This window comes from Triticum urartu, chromosome 2A, assembly GCF_056163025.1.
Source record: "Triticum urartu cultivar PI428250 chromosome 2A, HENAU_Tu73, whole genome shotgun sequence".
NCBI classification, from domain to species: Eukaryota; Viridiplantae; Streptophyta; class Magnoliopsida; order Poales; family Poaceae; genus Triticum; species Triticum urartu.
The window spans coordinates 695,402,855-695,414,217 of NC_141874.1; the positions used below are offsets into that span (position 1 = coordinate 695,402,855).

Below are 11,363 nucleotides of genomic sequence, written 5' to 3' on the forward strand. Positions count from 1 at the left end.
CAAATAATTGCTACAGTGCTCTCGCTGCACTGAACATCGTTACAGTCAGTGATTGTTTGATACAGCGCTAATGGGCCGGCGGCCCGGCCGTGCTGCCCCTGGACGCAATAAGCGTCATATAGGAGCTCCTCTCGCTCTTCTAAAAAAAAAGCTCCCCTCGCTAGCAGCGCCCCTCACTCCTCGTCCTGTCGACCGCCGCCGCCGCACCGCCGCCGCCGCCGCCCAGGAGACCGGTATCTAGATTAGCGCTGCCGGCCATCGCCTTAATGCCAGCCATCATGAACACCGCAACCTGAGAGCTTGGGCATGCCATGGGCATGGGATCGGAGCCTCGGCAGCAACGCCGCCGTCCCTGCGCCATCGTCACTGACCAAACCAGGCGGCCGGAGCTCCCACGAGGAGGTACACCTGCTCTGGTAGACTGAGCTCTTCCTAGTCCGGAGGCAAAGCTTCTCTATTCCACATCTCGAAGGGGAAGAACCGCGCGCGACAATGGCCAGGGCCGCCGACTACTACTCCCTCCTCCAGAGCTGCATGGGCTGCTTCCGGCAGGGCAGGTCCCTCCACCGCAGGCTCGTCGCGCCCGCCTCTCCCCCGGACCTGCACCTCAGCACCAAGCTCGTCCTCTTCTACGCCAAGCACGGCGACGTGGCCGCCGCCCGCAGGGTGTTCGACGGAATGCCGCACCGGAGCGTCGTGTCCTGGACGGCCATGGTCTCGGGCTACTCCAGGAACGGCCGCCCCTGGGAGGCGCTGGAGCTGTTCGCCCTCATGCGCACTTCCGGTGACGCCAGGCCGAACCAGTTCACGTATGGCAGCGTGGCCAGCGCGTGCGCGTCGGCTCGGTGCGTGAGGAGCGGGGAGCAGGTGCACGCGTGCGCGGCCAAGGGGAGGTTCGTGGGGGACATGTTCGTGCAGAGCGCCCTCATGGACATGTACCTGAGGTGTGGGTCTGTGGCTGACGCGAGGCGGATGTTTGTGGAGATGGAGAGGAAGGATGTGGTTTCTTGGAATGCCTTGCTCAGGGGTTTTGTGGAGCGTGGGCATTGCAGTGACGCGCTTGGGTTGTTATCCTCAATGCTGAGAGAAGGTACGTGCTGGCAACAAAATCTGCCACTCATTGCACTGCTTTGAAATGTGCAGTCCCGCTCACATACTGCTATAAACACCTCAAATCCGTGCCCTTCATTGTAATTGTAGTGTGGCATGCATGCCATATTTGATTTTAGTTCAAAACAATAATATGATATACAAAATTTGTGACTCTCTGAATATATAGTTTTTTCTTATAGAAATGTACCAGACAGGGTAACCAAAATTGTTACTCATCTCTGAGGTAACGTTGACATAAAATTAGCTCTTTCAAAGAAAAATAAATCCACTGTTCAACTTCTGTTTGTCTTTTAGGCTTGTTAGTTTAAATTTCTGTTATACTGTCGTTGAATGTTCAAAGTGCATATTTTCCTTGATTGTTAACCATTCACATAAAAAAACTTGACAGAAATGCTGCCTGACCATTTCACATTTGGAAGCGCTCTAAAAGCTTGTGGAGCAGTCAGTGTGCTCACTAACACGGAGCTGATTCACACTTGCATAATAAAGTTGGGCTACTGGAGTGAAAAGGTTGTTATTGGATCACTTATTGATGCTTATGCAAAATGTCGGAGGATGAGAAGTGCACGAGTGATATATGACTCCATATGTGAACCAGACCTTGTGTCGTCTACTGCGCTGATCAGTGGGTACTCCATGGATAAAAACCACACTGAAGATGCAATGGAGCTTTTCTGCAAGATTTATCGTAGGGGTTTGAGGATTGATGGTGTTCTGTTAAGCTCCTTGCTTGGCCTTTGTGCTAATGTTTCATGTCTCAGATTTGGGACACAGATTCATGCTTACATGTGCAAAAAGCAGCCAATGGGAGACGTGGCATTGGACAACGCTCTAGTTGATATGTATGCAAAGGCAGGCGAATTTTCAGATGCCAGGCGTGCTTTTGATGAAATGCCCTGCCGAAATGTGGTTTCATGGACTTCACTCATTACTGCCTGTGGGAAAAATGGTTTTGGGGGAGATGCTGTGAGCCTTTTTGAGAGGATGGTGGAGGATGGTGTGAAGCCAAACGATGTGACATTCCTTTCTCTTCTGTCTGCTTGTGGCCATTCTGGTCTGATGAGCAAAGGGATGGAGTATTTCACTTCCATGATGAGCAAGTACGGTATTGATCCAAGAGCTGAGCATTTCAGTTCTGCTATCGACCTTCTTGGCCGTGGGGGTCAGTTAGAGGAGGCGTGGAAGCTAGTGGAGAATGTGGATACTCAACCCAACTCGTCAATATTGGGCGCTATGCTTGGAGCTTGTAAAACGCATGGAAACATGCCTCTCGGAGAAACTGCAGCCAAGAATCTTATCAGTAAAGGTGCTGAGAGTTCTGTACACTATACCGTGCTTGCAAATTTGTATGCGGAATCTAATTTATGGGAGGATGCTCAAAGTACAAGGAAATTAATGGCTGAAACATCTGGAGGCAAGGAAGCTGGTTGCAGCGTTCTCTGAAGATTACTAATAAAGTTATGCTTTCCAAGATATTCAGATAATGGTCATTTGCCCTGATTGATGCACCAAATGCATCTGGATTACACCTCAGACCTTTGTCCACAATGAACCTGACCGATCCAACATGTAGAGCCTTCAGATCTTTGTAAACTCTAACCGACTTCAGAATCTTGCCCGTTTGATTAAGCAGTGAGAATCTAATGACTTATCAGCAGCCATCATGTTCGTTCAGGGTAAGTGCACATTGTGCTTAATATTAAAAATAAAAACTTTTGTACAGTTTGTTCATTTGGATAATCTGTTGGGTTACATTCTCTGTGAATGCATATCTTGCAACTTTTACTAACTGTAAAAGATTTGTGGATGCCTGTTTGACTCATAAAGTCTTGTCAGTATTCTCAATTATGTCCGCTGTATTGATTGTACAGTCACAGGTTTATGGTCTTAATCCTTTTTGTTACTTCAAAGTTGTCTCTATCTGATACCTATAAGAATACTGTAAGAACATGCAGTGGATAAACCAGTTTGTTATTCCCTTCTGTACATGACTATATGGCGATACCCTGTTTTCCCACTCTATGCTATCCATTTCTCTTTTGATATGGGTACAAATGTTGAGTATTTTTTCAAATAGGTGGATACATGATTTATGACTAATCTGTGATCCTTCCTTTATATGTTGAATCTGACAGTGCCAATATCATGGCCTTGATCTATTGCATACCCTGTGTCGGTGTCGAGTGAAGCAGATTTTAAACTTTTAAGTCTCGAGAAACCAAAAGCCACCACGTTTCAGCAACCCAGTGAATAATTGAATATGTTATCGAACCCATGTGCTCTTGACTTAAGTTTTGTTTGTTGAGTTGATTTACCTAGTAAAATATGTTAATCACTACTTTTGATCTGAATGGCAAAATATTTTTTTGTACCATTGTAGAAGATCTTATATTTGTTGAAAATGGCATACATTTTTTTTCAGTATCATATTGTAGTATAGTCCTGACTGATACACCAAGCTTGCTCGTCAGCTCGATCATGACGAATCATAGAACTGAAACGTCTTCTTTTTTTAACTTGCATGCATTTGACGAGCGGTTGCTGCTCTATGAACTAGCATAATACGGTTAGTCTTCTTTCAAATTGCATCTGAGGATAATTATTACCAGAATCAGTCGTTCCCTAAATAATATTAAAATAAGGGATGATAACAGCTAGCAACTTACAGTTCAAGTATTTGATTTGGCACTTTTTAGGAACATGCCGTAGTCACATCTTAAGAGTGTCGGTTACACAAGTGCATGGGCCATGATGGATGGTTATCATTCATCCAATGCCTGTTGGCTAAAATAGCTCGTAACTGGTAGATTACAGATCCTTAACTTCTGGAACACTTGCTATCCCATCATTACTCCCTAGATGCCTCATCCGAGACTATTATACAATTCTTGCACATCCACGCTAACCACAGAATTCCTGAAATACTGATATTCAATCATATGCTGAAGTCTTAGCCAATCTACTGTCTGTGTGATATAAGAAAATAGTACAGCTGTAAAGGCATGTAGGCTTCTAGAGCCACTATACTAATATTGAGCAAAATGGCTTGCTTACTATCACTTATGTGCAAGCTAAGCAACTGAACTATATAAAGCAGGCTGTGAGCTCTAGTTCACCTAAAAAATCAGCAAGGACATTCACAACATGGTTTACAGACTCCTCTTTGGATTTCTCCTTCCTCTTGTCTTACAACCCTCCTTAGTGTTATGCAATCCACCAGAGCTGAAGATTGGCTTTTACCAATACACATGCCCGTATGCAGAGGTCATTGTTCGCGATGAGATTGCCAGGATCATCTCCCACGTCCCAAGCCTTGCTGGTCCTCTGCTTCGCATGCACTTCCACGACTGTTTTGTGAACGTGTGCACACACCTTAGTCTCTTCTGAACTGCTTCAGTTGAATTTAGAGATGTACTGAACTGTTTGTGCTGTGCAGGGTTGCGATGGTTCTATTCTGCTTGATAGCATACCAGGATTACCATCCGAAAAGGAATCGGAACCGAACCTCAGCCTGCGAGGCTTCGGCACAATCGACCTTGTCAAGGCTAAACTGGAGCAAGCCTGCCCTGGAGTGGTCTCATGCGCTGATATCCTAGCTCTCGTGGCAAGGGATGTTGTACTACTGGTAAGAACTAGCAGTTTTGTTCATTAGTTTTGATCTTATTCTTCAAGTAAGAGAAGTGTCATAGTTCCGAAAAACGGCGGGGATAGGACGATTCAGGCCAACACTGGTGGCAAAACCCACACAGTTTTGACCGGCTTCGCGGAGTTTGACCATCTCTTGTGTATTTACTGGACAGTACCTGCTCTTGCTAACCCAGCTTTCATTTTCACTATGCAACAGACCCATGGGCCTTACTGGAATGTTCCAACTGGGCGGCGAGATGGGTTGAGATCGGTGAAGGATGAAGCTTTGAACAACCTACCTCCACCTTTTTTTGATGCCACTCGTAATCTGAACCAGTTCTTCGTCCCGAAGGGTCTTGATGCGAAGGATCAGGTGGTTCTGCTAGGTATATACTATTCTTCAGGAACTAAACTCGATGCATGATCTAATAAACTAGCGCATCTTCTCTCCTAGTTTTGTGTAGCCTATGCTCTTCTGATTCTTCTCTGTTTTAATTTACTTGAACTTTGCCGATCCCAACAAATCTCTAGTAGCATCCCCCAATAAAGGTGCTCGTTTCCATGCACAACTAAGCAATGGGTTAATCAAGCAAGGCCGTATGCTGTATGCACGTGCCAAGTCAACAGAGACGGGGAAAACTAAACTTTGTCGGTTCTTGTAGTTAAAGGGTTAGCATGATGCAAAACCAAGAGTCACTTTGTTCTGGTAGAAAAACAAGTATAACTCCTTATTCGAAAACTAGTACGTGCTACATTATTTGCTGTTCATTTTGCCCGCGCATAAGAGATGGGGTAGAAAACCTCTGTAGTTCACGATAAACTAGTAATGTGTTGCAACTTTATTTCTGATTGTTGCAAATATTGCAGTTCACGCTCTGTAGGAAACCATGGAAACCGACACATTCTAACTTGTTCATGCATATTGACAGGGGGGCACACCCTTGGGACCTCCCACTGCTCGTCCTTCTCGGACCGGCTGTACAACTTCAGCGGCACACAGATGCCGGACCCGGCGCTGGACAGGCGGTACGCGCTGCGGCTGAAGAGCAAGTGCAGGCCCGGCGACGCGACGACGCTGGTGGAGATGGACCCGGGGAGCTTCAGGACATTCGACGCGAGCTACTACCGTCACGTCGCCAGGGGGAGGGCGCTCTTCACCTCGGACGAGACGCTCATGCTGGACCCCTTCACCAGGGACTACGTCCTGCGCCAGGCGGCCGTCGCCGCTGCCGGCGGCTACCCCGCCGAGTTCTTTGCGGACTTCGTGGCGTCCATGGTGAAGATGGGGAACATGCAGGTGCTCACCGGCACGCAGGGCGAGGTCAGGCGGCGCTGCGGCGCCGTGAACCTGATTGGCATGTAGGCCGCTGGCGGTGGTCAGTGATCACCGGCCCGTAAATTATCGAAAGTCTGTGGGTATTGTATAATTGATGTGTATTACGCGTGTACATTTGTGTGCATCATTGTCTTTCTTCATTTGCATTGTTTGTTTGTGCGATGTATTCAAATTCAAATAAAATGTTTGCTTGATTGATTCGGTGGAATAAAATGCCAGCCTCGATGAACACTCTACAGGAAACTTGAGGCTGGGATGTGCTTTCTGGCAGAAGAGTTTACTTGGTGCCATGGATATTCTATTTCCGTAGGCCGTAGCTAGCTAGCTAATGGATTAAGCATAACAACAGATTAAGCCAGCTCCACATGGATGGACGTGGACCACGCCATCCACTCGTCAACTCTTCAAGCTTGCCTCACACTCCTTGTACACTTCCTTTCCAGCCTTTTGGTCATTATTATCCGGTAAATTTGTTAAGGCCAGTTGAGTTGTGAGTAAAAAGAAGATAATTAATTTATAATAATCTCACGAGACCAGGTTTATGATAATTTCAGACAACTAATAATCAGCAACATTTTTTGTTTGAGCTGAGCAATATTTTTTTGATCATCATTTGTATACACCACCTTTCTTTGCTCGTCCAGTGATATCACCCCAAGTTCCCAACCGAAAGACAGTGAACCGGAATATACCGTACACCAAAGCTCGAAGAAACCTAGCTGGGTTAGCCAGCTAGCTTTGGCATCTCCATCGCTTTCTATTCCTTGCTCTGTCTTCAAAGAATCACCACGGGCCAGTATAACACCCGAAACAACGACGTAATCAAACCTGTACATGCACGCCAATGCACACGTAGGGTGACCAGAGACCGGACAAGGGGGCACGCGCGCGCGCCGCCATGCAGCCGGCGCCGCCCGCCCGGACCGCCGGCTGGCTCCACCGCCCGCTCCCGAGAGAGCGGCCGCACCTGACCCGCTGCACCAAGATCGTCTGCTCGGCCTTCCTCACCCTGCTCCTCGTCGCCGGCGTGCTCCTCTTCGTCGCCTACCTCGCCGTGCGCCCGCACCGGCCGCGCTTCCACGTCGTCGCCTTCTCCGCCGCCGGCATCCAGCCGGCCGGTGGCGCCAACGCCGGCGTGGTCTTTTCTGGGCAGCTCTCCATCCGCAACCCGAACCGGGACGTGGCCTTCTTCTACGACCGGCTCTACATGTCCGTGCTCTACCGCCAGTACGGCGCCGTCGTCAGGGACCACGACCTGGCCGGCGGGGCGCCCATGTACCAGCCGCCCAAGACCACGACGCCCCTCGCCTTCGAGGGCGTCGCCGTGCCGGCGGGCCCCGCCACGGCCGACATGGCCAGGGCGGCCGCGGAGGCGGGAGGTGGCGCGGTGGAGTTCACGGTGAGGGTCCGGTCGAGGATCCGGGCCAAGGTGGCCGTCTGGGGGTCCCACTGGCACCCGCTCCACGTGGACTGCGACGTGGCCGTGGGCCCCGACGGGCAGCTGCTGCCGGAGGCCCGGCAGAAGCGCTGCGCCATAGACTTCCTCTAGGTGCAGTCCGCCTGCATGAGTACGCACATAACAAGCGTTTAGTAATAACATTCCAATGTAATCTGCCGGCAAGTAATTAACATCATATAATTCCAAATCAAACCCAAACCAAATCCTTGATTGTGGGGCCCATCACCTGTTGCTTCTGTGTATAATTCCATTGCCTCCTCCATGACTTTGGGCTGTGATAAAAGCCTTGCTCTTCTCCTCCACGATGGATGAGTTTTGAATGGGAAGAAAGAGAGCAAATCTGTCAACGCCGACTCCCCTTCCATCCTTCCTACCTTGCCAAAGAACAAAGGGGCAGCGTGGGGGTCGAAACCAGCAGCAGCCAGTAGCATCATTCCAATGTAGTCCGCCTCTAGCTCATTCCTACAATACGGAGTGGTACATGTAATGTAATTAACATCATACTCCCTCTGTCCGAAAATAAATGTCTTAATTTTAGTAGTACAACTTTGTATTAAACTTAATACAAAGTTGAGACACTTATTATTTTGAGACGGAGGGAGTACATTCATACTCTTACAAAACAACATCGTCTAAGTAACACGAAGTAAATACTTGCATACACAAACACTTTAAGATGCATGCATGAACAAGGGTGGGGTTAAAAGAAGTGATGAAATTAATATACCTTCGTAGCAATGGCGCCACGAGGAGGTTGGTTGGGAACCACAACCTGAATATTTGGATCATCTCAGACGAGTGCCCCGCAATAACATGCCCAACCTATATATGTATATAGAAACCAATAAACAATACTACCGGCTTTGAAAATTAACAACCTCAGTAATCCAAAACCAACGAACAAACAAACAGATGTATGTACCTCATGCGCGATGAAGGAGGCAATCTCAGCATCCGTGCTGAAACGATCAAGTAATCCCGTGTAGACTACAATCTTACCACCGCCGCCAAAGCAATGTCCTTTCTTGCTGTTGTGTTCGGCAACTATCACCTCCCAATTGAGCTCGTCGATCCAATCCAGACACATCGCCATGTGTGGTGGTTCCCGTCCTGGTTGTTCTATCTTGCTCTTGATGGACAAGCCACGACGGATTGCGCGAGTGATCTTCGAGCCAATGGCGTGGACACGGACACTCTGGTGGTGGTGTGGGTCTACGATCTCGGAGGCATGCTCCTTCTTGAAATCGGCAAAGCGGGTCTCTCCGCTCGCGCGCGCTGTCCTAGTAGAGAAGATGACCTTGTGAGTGCGGTTGGTGTAAGGCACAGTCTCGACAACAAATTCGCGGTTGATGATCTTCCTTGCGCCTTTGCGAAAAATTCGGGGCGGCACAATTGCTGTCATGGCCCCCCGCAGCGTGTGGGAGTACCCGCGAAGAGCCAAGTGACTGGTCACCGACCTCCAGAGGGAAGCACAATGGTCCTGAGAAACACGCAATGCCATCGACATGGGTTGACAGAAGGGTTGCAGGAGACGGAAGGCTTCAATGAGGAGGGAGCGCAAGCTCATCAGGCACGAGTTCATGATTACTTGGTGTGTTTCTCTATATATAGGCGGCTTTCCTCTATTTTCTCGAGGCAAAGACAACAACCTCCTACGTGCGTTTCTTCAGTGTAAACTCGTACGTGCGCGCGAGGCTCTATTATTATTTGGCCGCTGCCCATCGCCGTGGAGGAGCACGAGTCGGATTCCTGTCGGATGCTTAACGGGCTTCCGTTTCGGGAACCATACGTGCTTTATTTCTCAGATCTCAGATTAGGCTGGTACGGAGTACATCCGTCACAAATTAATTATCTTAATTGTCTTATATAGACTCAGAAAGAAAAAAGATTTGTCTAGATATGGATGGACCTAAACTAAAACGTGTAGATAAATACACTTAATTCGGGATGAAAGGAGTATTAGTTACTGATGGATTGCATCCCCTAAAAAAAAGTTACTATGGACTGCGCATGCCACTCGCGCACGCAATTCTGCTCTCCGTTTTCAAAAAGAATCGCGTGACGATACTGATGAAAATTTTACGTTGAGATACATACACCAATGTTCCCTGCCTTAAAAAAAGAAATACACCAATGTTCCTTCCGTCCCAAGAAAAGTTAGGGTTCCTCCGTCTCTCACCGGCGCCGGCGCCAGTCCGCCTCGTCTCCGGTGGCCTTAGGACCATGGGGGCGTGGTTGATCCCAGCCTTTGCTGGCGGGAGGGCTCCGTTTTCAGATGCTTTTTTGATTTTTGTTAGGGTTTGTGTCCTGCTCGATAAGATGAGACGACAATGGCTCCTTGAAGATGGAATAATGTTCTCCCCGCCTAGCCACCGTCCTGGTGGTGCGTCTAGCATCTCCAGTGGGCGTGTGGAGGTATGTGTCCGGTGGATCTGCTCGGATCTAGTCGTCGTTCGTCTACGTTCGTGTGTCTATAGGTTTGATCCTTTCGATCTATGCTAGTCTTCATCAGTGGCGGTTGATGTTTTGGTGTGCTGGTCCTATGGGGTCTTAGCACGACGAATTCCCGATTGTCTACTACAACAAGGTTTGTCTGGCTCCAGCGAGTGAGGGGGGACGACGGCGCCGCGCCTTCGGCTCCCTTCAGTGCTTGTAGCTGTCCCTAGGTGGTCTACGGATGTGGATGTAATTTTTATTATTTCCAGTTTTCGTTGTACTGCTATGATTGAAGATGAATAGTTCGGAAAAAAATTCGCAAAGAGAGAAGCTCACAACTCCAAGTTGTTGCACGGCCCCGAGGCGTCTGGGAGCATCTACAGCTGGACCCCTTATACTTCCTGTATACTTTGGCAGACGGCCCAATCAATGATCGGTCAAGAAATTTTGACCCAACCACACCCCTCATACTGGCCCTATATATCTAGGATGGATACAGGAAGGCCGGATGTGCCCGGACACGTCCGCCACGTCGGATTCGACCCATGCCGGCCCACCCTGACTGCATAAATATCTCCACCCTATTCATATCCGGACATAGCCACTGCAGTCCACTCCACTTTGAGTTCGCGTAACTCCGCCTCCGGCTCCTTTCTCGCGAGCTCTAGTCTCCTCTGACATTGCGGGCAGCAAATCCAACTCTGTCGACTTGGACATCGTCCCATGAGGGAACGAGGAGGAGATGGTCGTCCGCCTAGCTCTCCGTCGCTCCCAGGAGGAATCCGTCTGACGTTGGACTGAGTCGATCCGGCTGGAATCCATTGCGTCTGCGCAAGCGGTGTTTAGATCCTCCTGCGCTGGTAGCTTGAGGCGTGTGACCGTGGTTGATGGCCCAATGCTGGCGGTGAAGGAAATATGCCCTAGAGACAATAATAAAGTTATTATTTATTTTCTCATATCATGATAAATGTTTATTATTCATGCTAGAATTGTATTAACCGGAAACATAATACATGTGTGAATACATAGACAAACATTGTGTCACTAGTATGCCTCTACTTGACTAGCTCGTTGATCAAAGATGGTTGAGTTTCCTAGCCATAGACATGAGTTGTCATTTGATTAACGGGATCACATCATTAGGAGAATGATGTGATTGACTCGACCCATTCCGTTAGCTTAGCACTTGATCGTTTAAGTTTACTGCTATTGCTTTCTTTATGACTTATACATGTTCCTATGACTATGAGATTATGCAACTACTGATTATCGGAGGAACACTTTGTGTGCTACCAAACGTCACAACGTAACTGGGTGATTATAAAGGTGCTCTACAGGTGTCTCCGATGATACTTGTTGAGTTGGCATAGATCGAGATTAGAATTTGTCACT

The 11,363-nt window shown here is 48.3% G+C and overlaps 4 protein-coding genes across 6 annotated transcripts; 3 read left to right on the forward strand and 1 right to left on the reverse strand.

Moving 5' to 3' along the window:
• Positions 1 to 136: 136 nt before the first annotated feature.
• LOC125539799 (pentatricopeptide repeat-containing protein At3g20730-like) lies at positions 137 to 2,563 on the forward strand. The gene is made up of 2 exons (XM_048703318.2): positions 137 to 1,090; positions 1,502 to 2,563. Exons 1-2 carry the CDS (start codon positions 493 to 495, stop codon positions 2,554 to 2,556), a joined length of 1,653 nt encoding a protein of 550 aa, XP_048559275.1. The 5' UTR covers positions 137 to 492; the 3' UTR covers positions 2,557 to 2,563.
• Positions 2,564 to 2,573: 10 nt separating this feature from the next.
• LOC125539801 (peroxidase 1) lies at positions 2,574 to 6,319 on the forward strand. Of its 3 annotated transcripts, XM_048703320.2 has the most exons (5): positions 2,581 to 2,789; positions 4,376 to 4,473; positions 4,550 to 4,738; positions 4,958 to 5,126; positions 5,670 to 6,319. In XM_048703320.2, exons 1-5 carry the CDS (start codon positions 2,777 to 2,779, stop codon positions 6,101 to 6,103), a joined length of 903 nt encoding a protein of 300 aa, XP_048559277.1. In that variant the 5' UTR covers positions 2,581 to 2,776; the 3' UTR covers positions 6,104 to 6,319. The 3 variants fall into 3 exon arrangements, with proteins under 3 accessions (XP_048559278.1, XP_048559277.1, XP_048559276.1); XM_048703321.2 differs by lacking the exon at positions 4,376 to 4,473 and having other exon boundaries at positions 2,574 to 2,789; XM_048703319.2 differs by lacking the exon at positions 2,581 to 2,789 and having other exon boundaries at positions 2,854 to 4,473.
• A 548-nt stretch (positions 6,320 to 6,867) lies between these two features.
• On the forward strand, positions 6,868 to 7,761 carry LOC125534168 (uncharacterized). Its single transcript, XM_048697450.2, has one exon. The coding sequence runs from the start codon at positions 6,975 to 6,977 to the stop codon at positions 7,623 to 7,625; it is 651 nt and encodes a 216-aa protein (XP_048553407.1). The 5' UTR covers positions 6,868 to 6,974; the 3' UTR covers positions 7,626 to 7,761.
• LOC147986856 (mitochondrial metalloendopeptidase OMA1-like) lies at positions 7,664 to 9,117 on the reverse strand. Its single transcript, XM_087540178.1, has 3 exons — positions 8,458 to 9,117; positions 8,263 to 8,357; positions 7,664 to 7,997 (listed from the first exon to the last, which is right to left on the reverse strand). Exons 1-3 carry the CDS (start codon positions 9,115 to 9,117, stop codon positions 7,664 to 7,666), a joined length of 1,089 nt encoding a protein of 362 aa, XP_087396304.1.
• Positions 9,118 to 11,363: the final 2,246 nt, after the last annotated feature.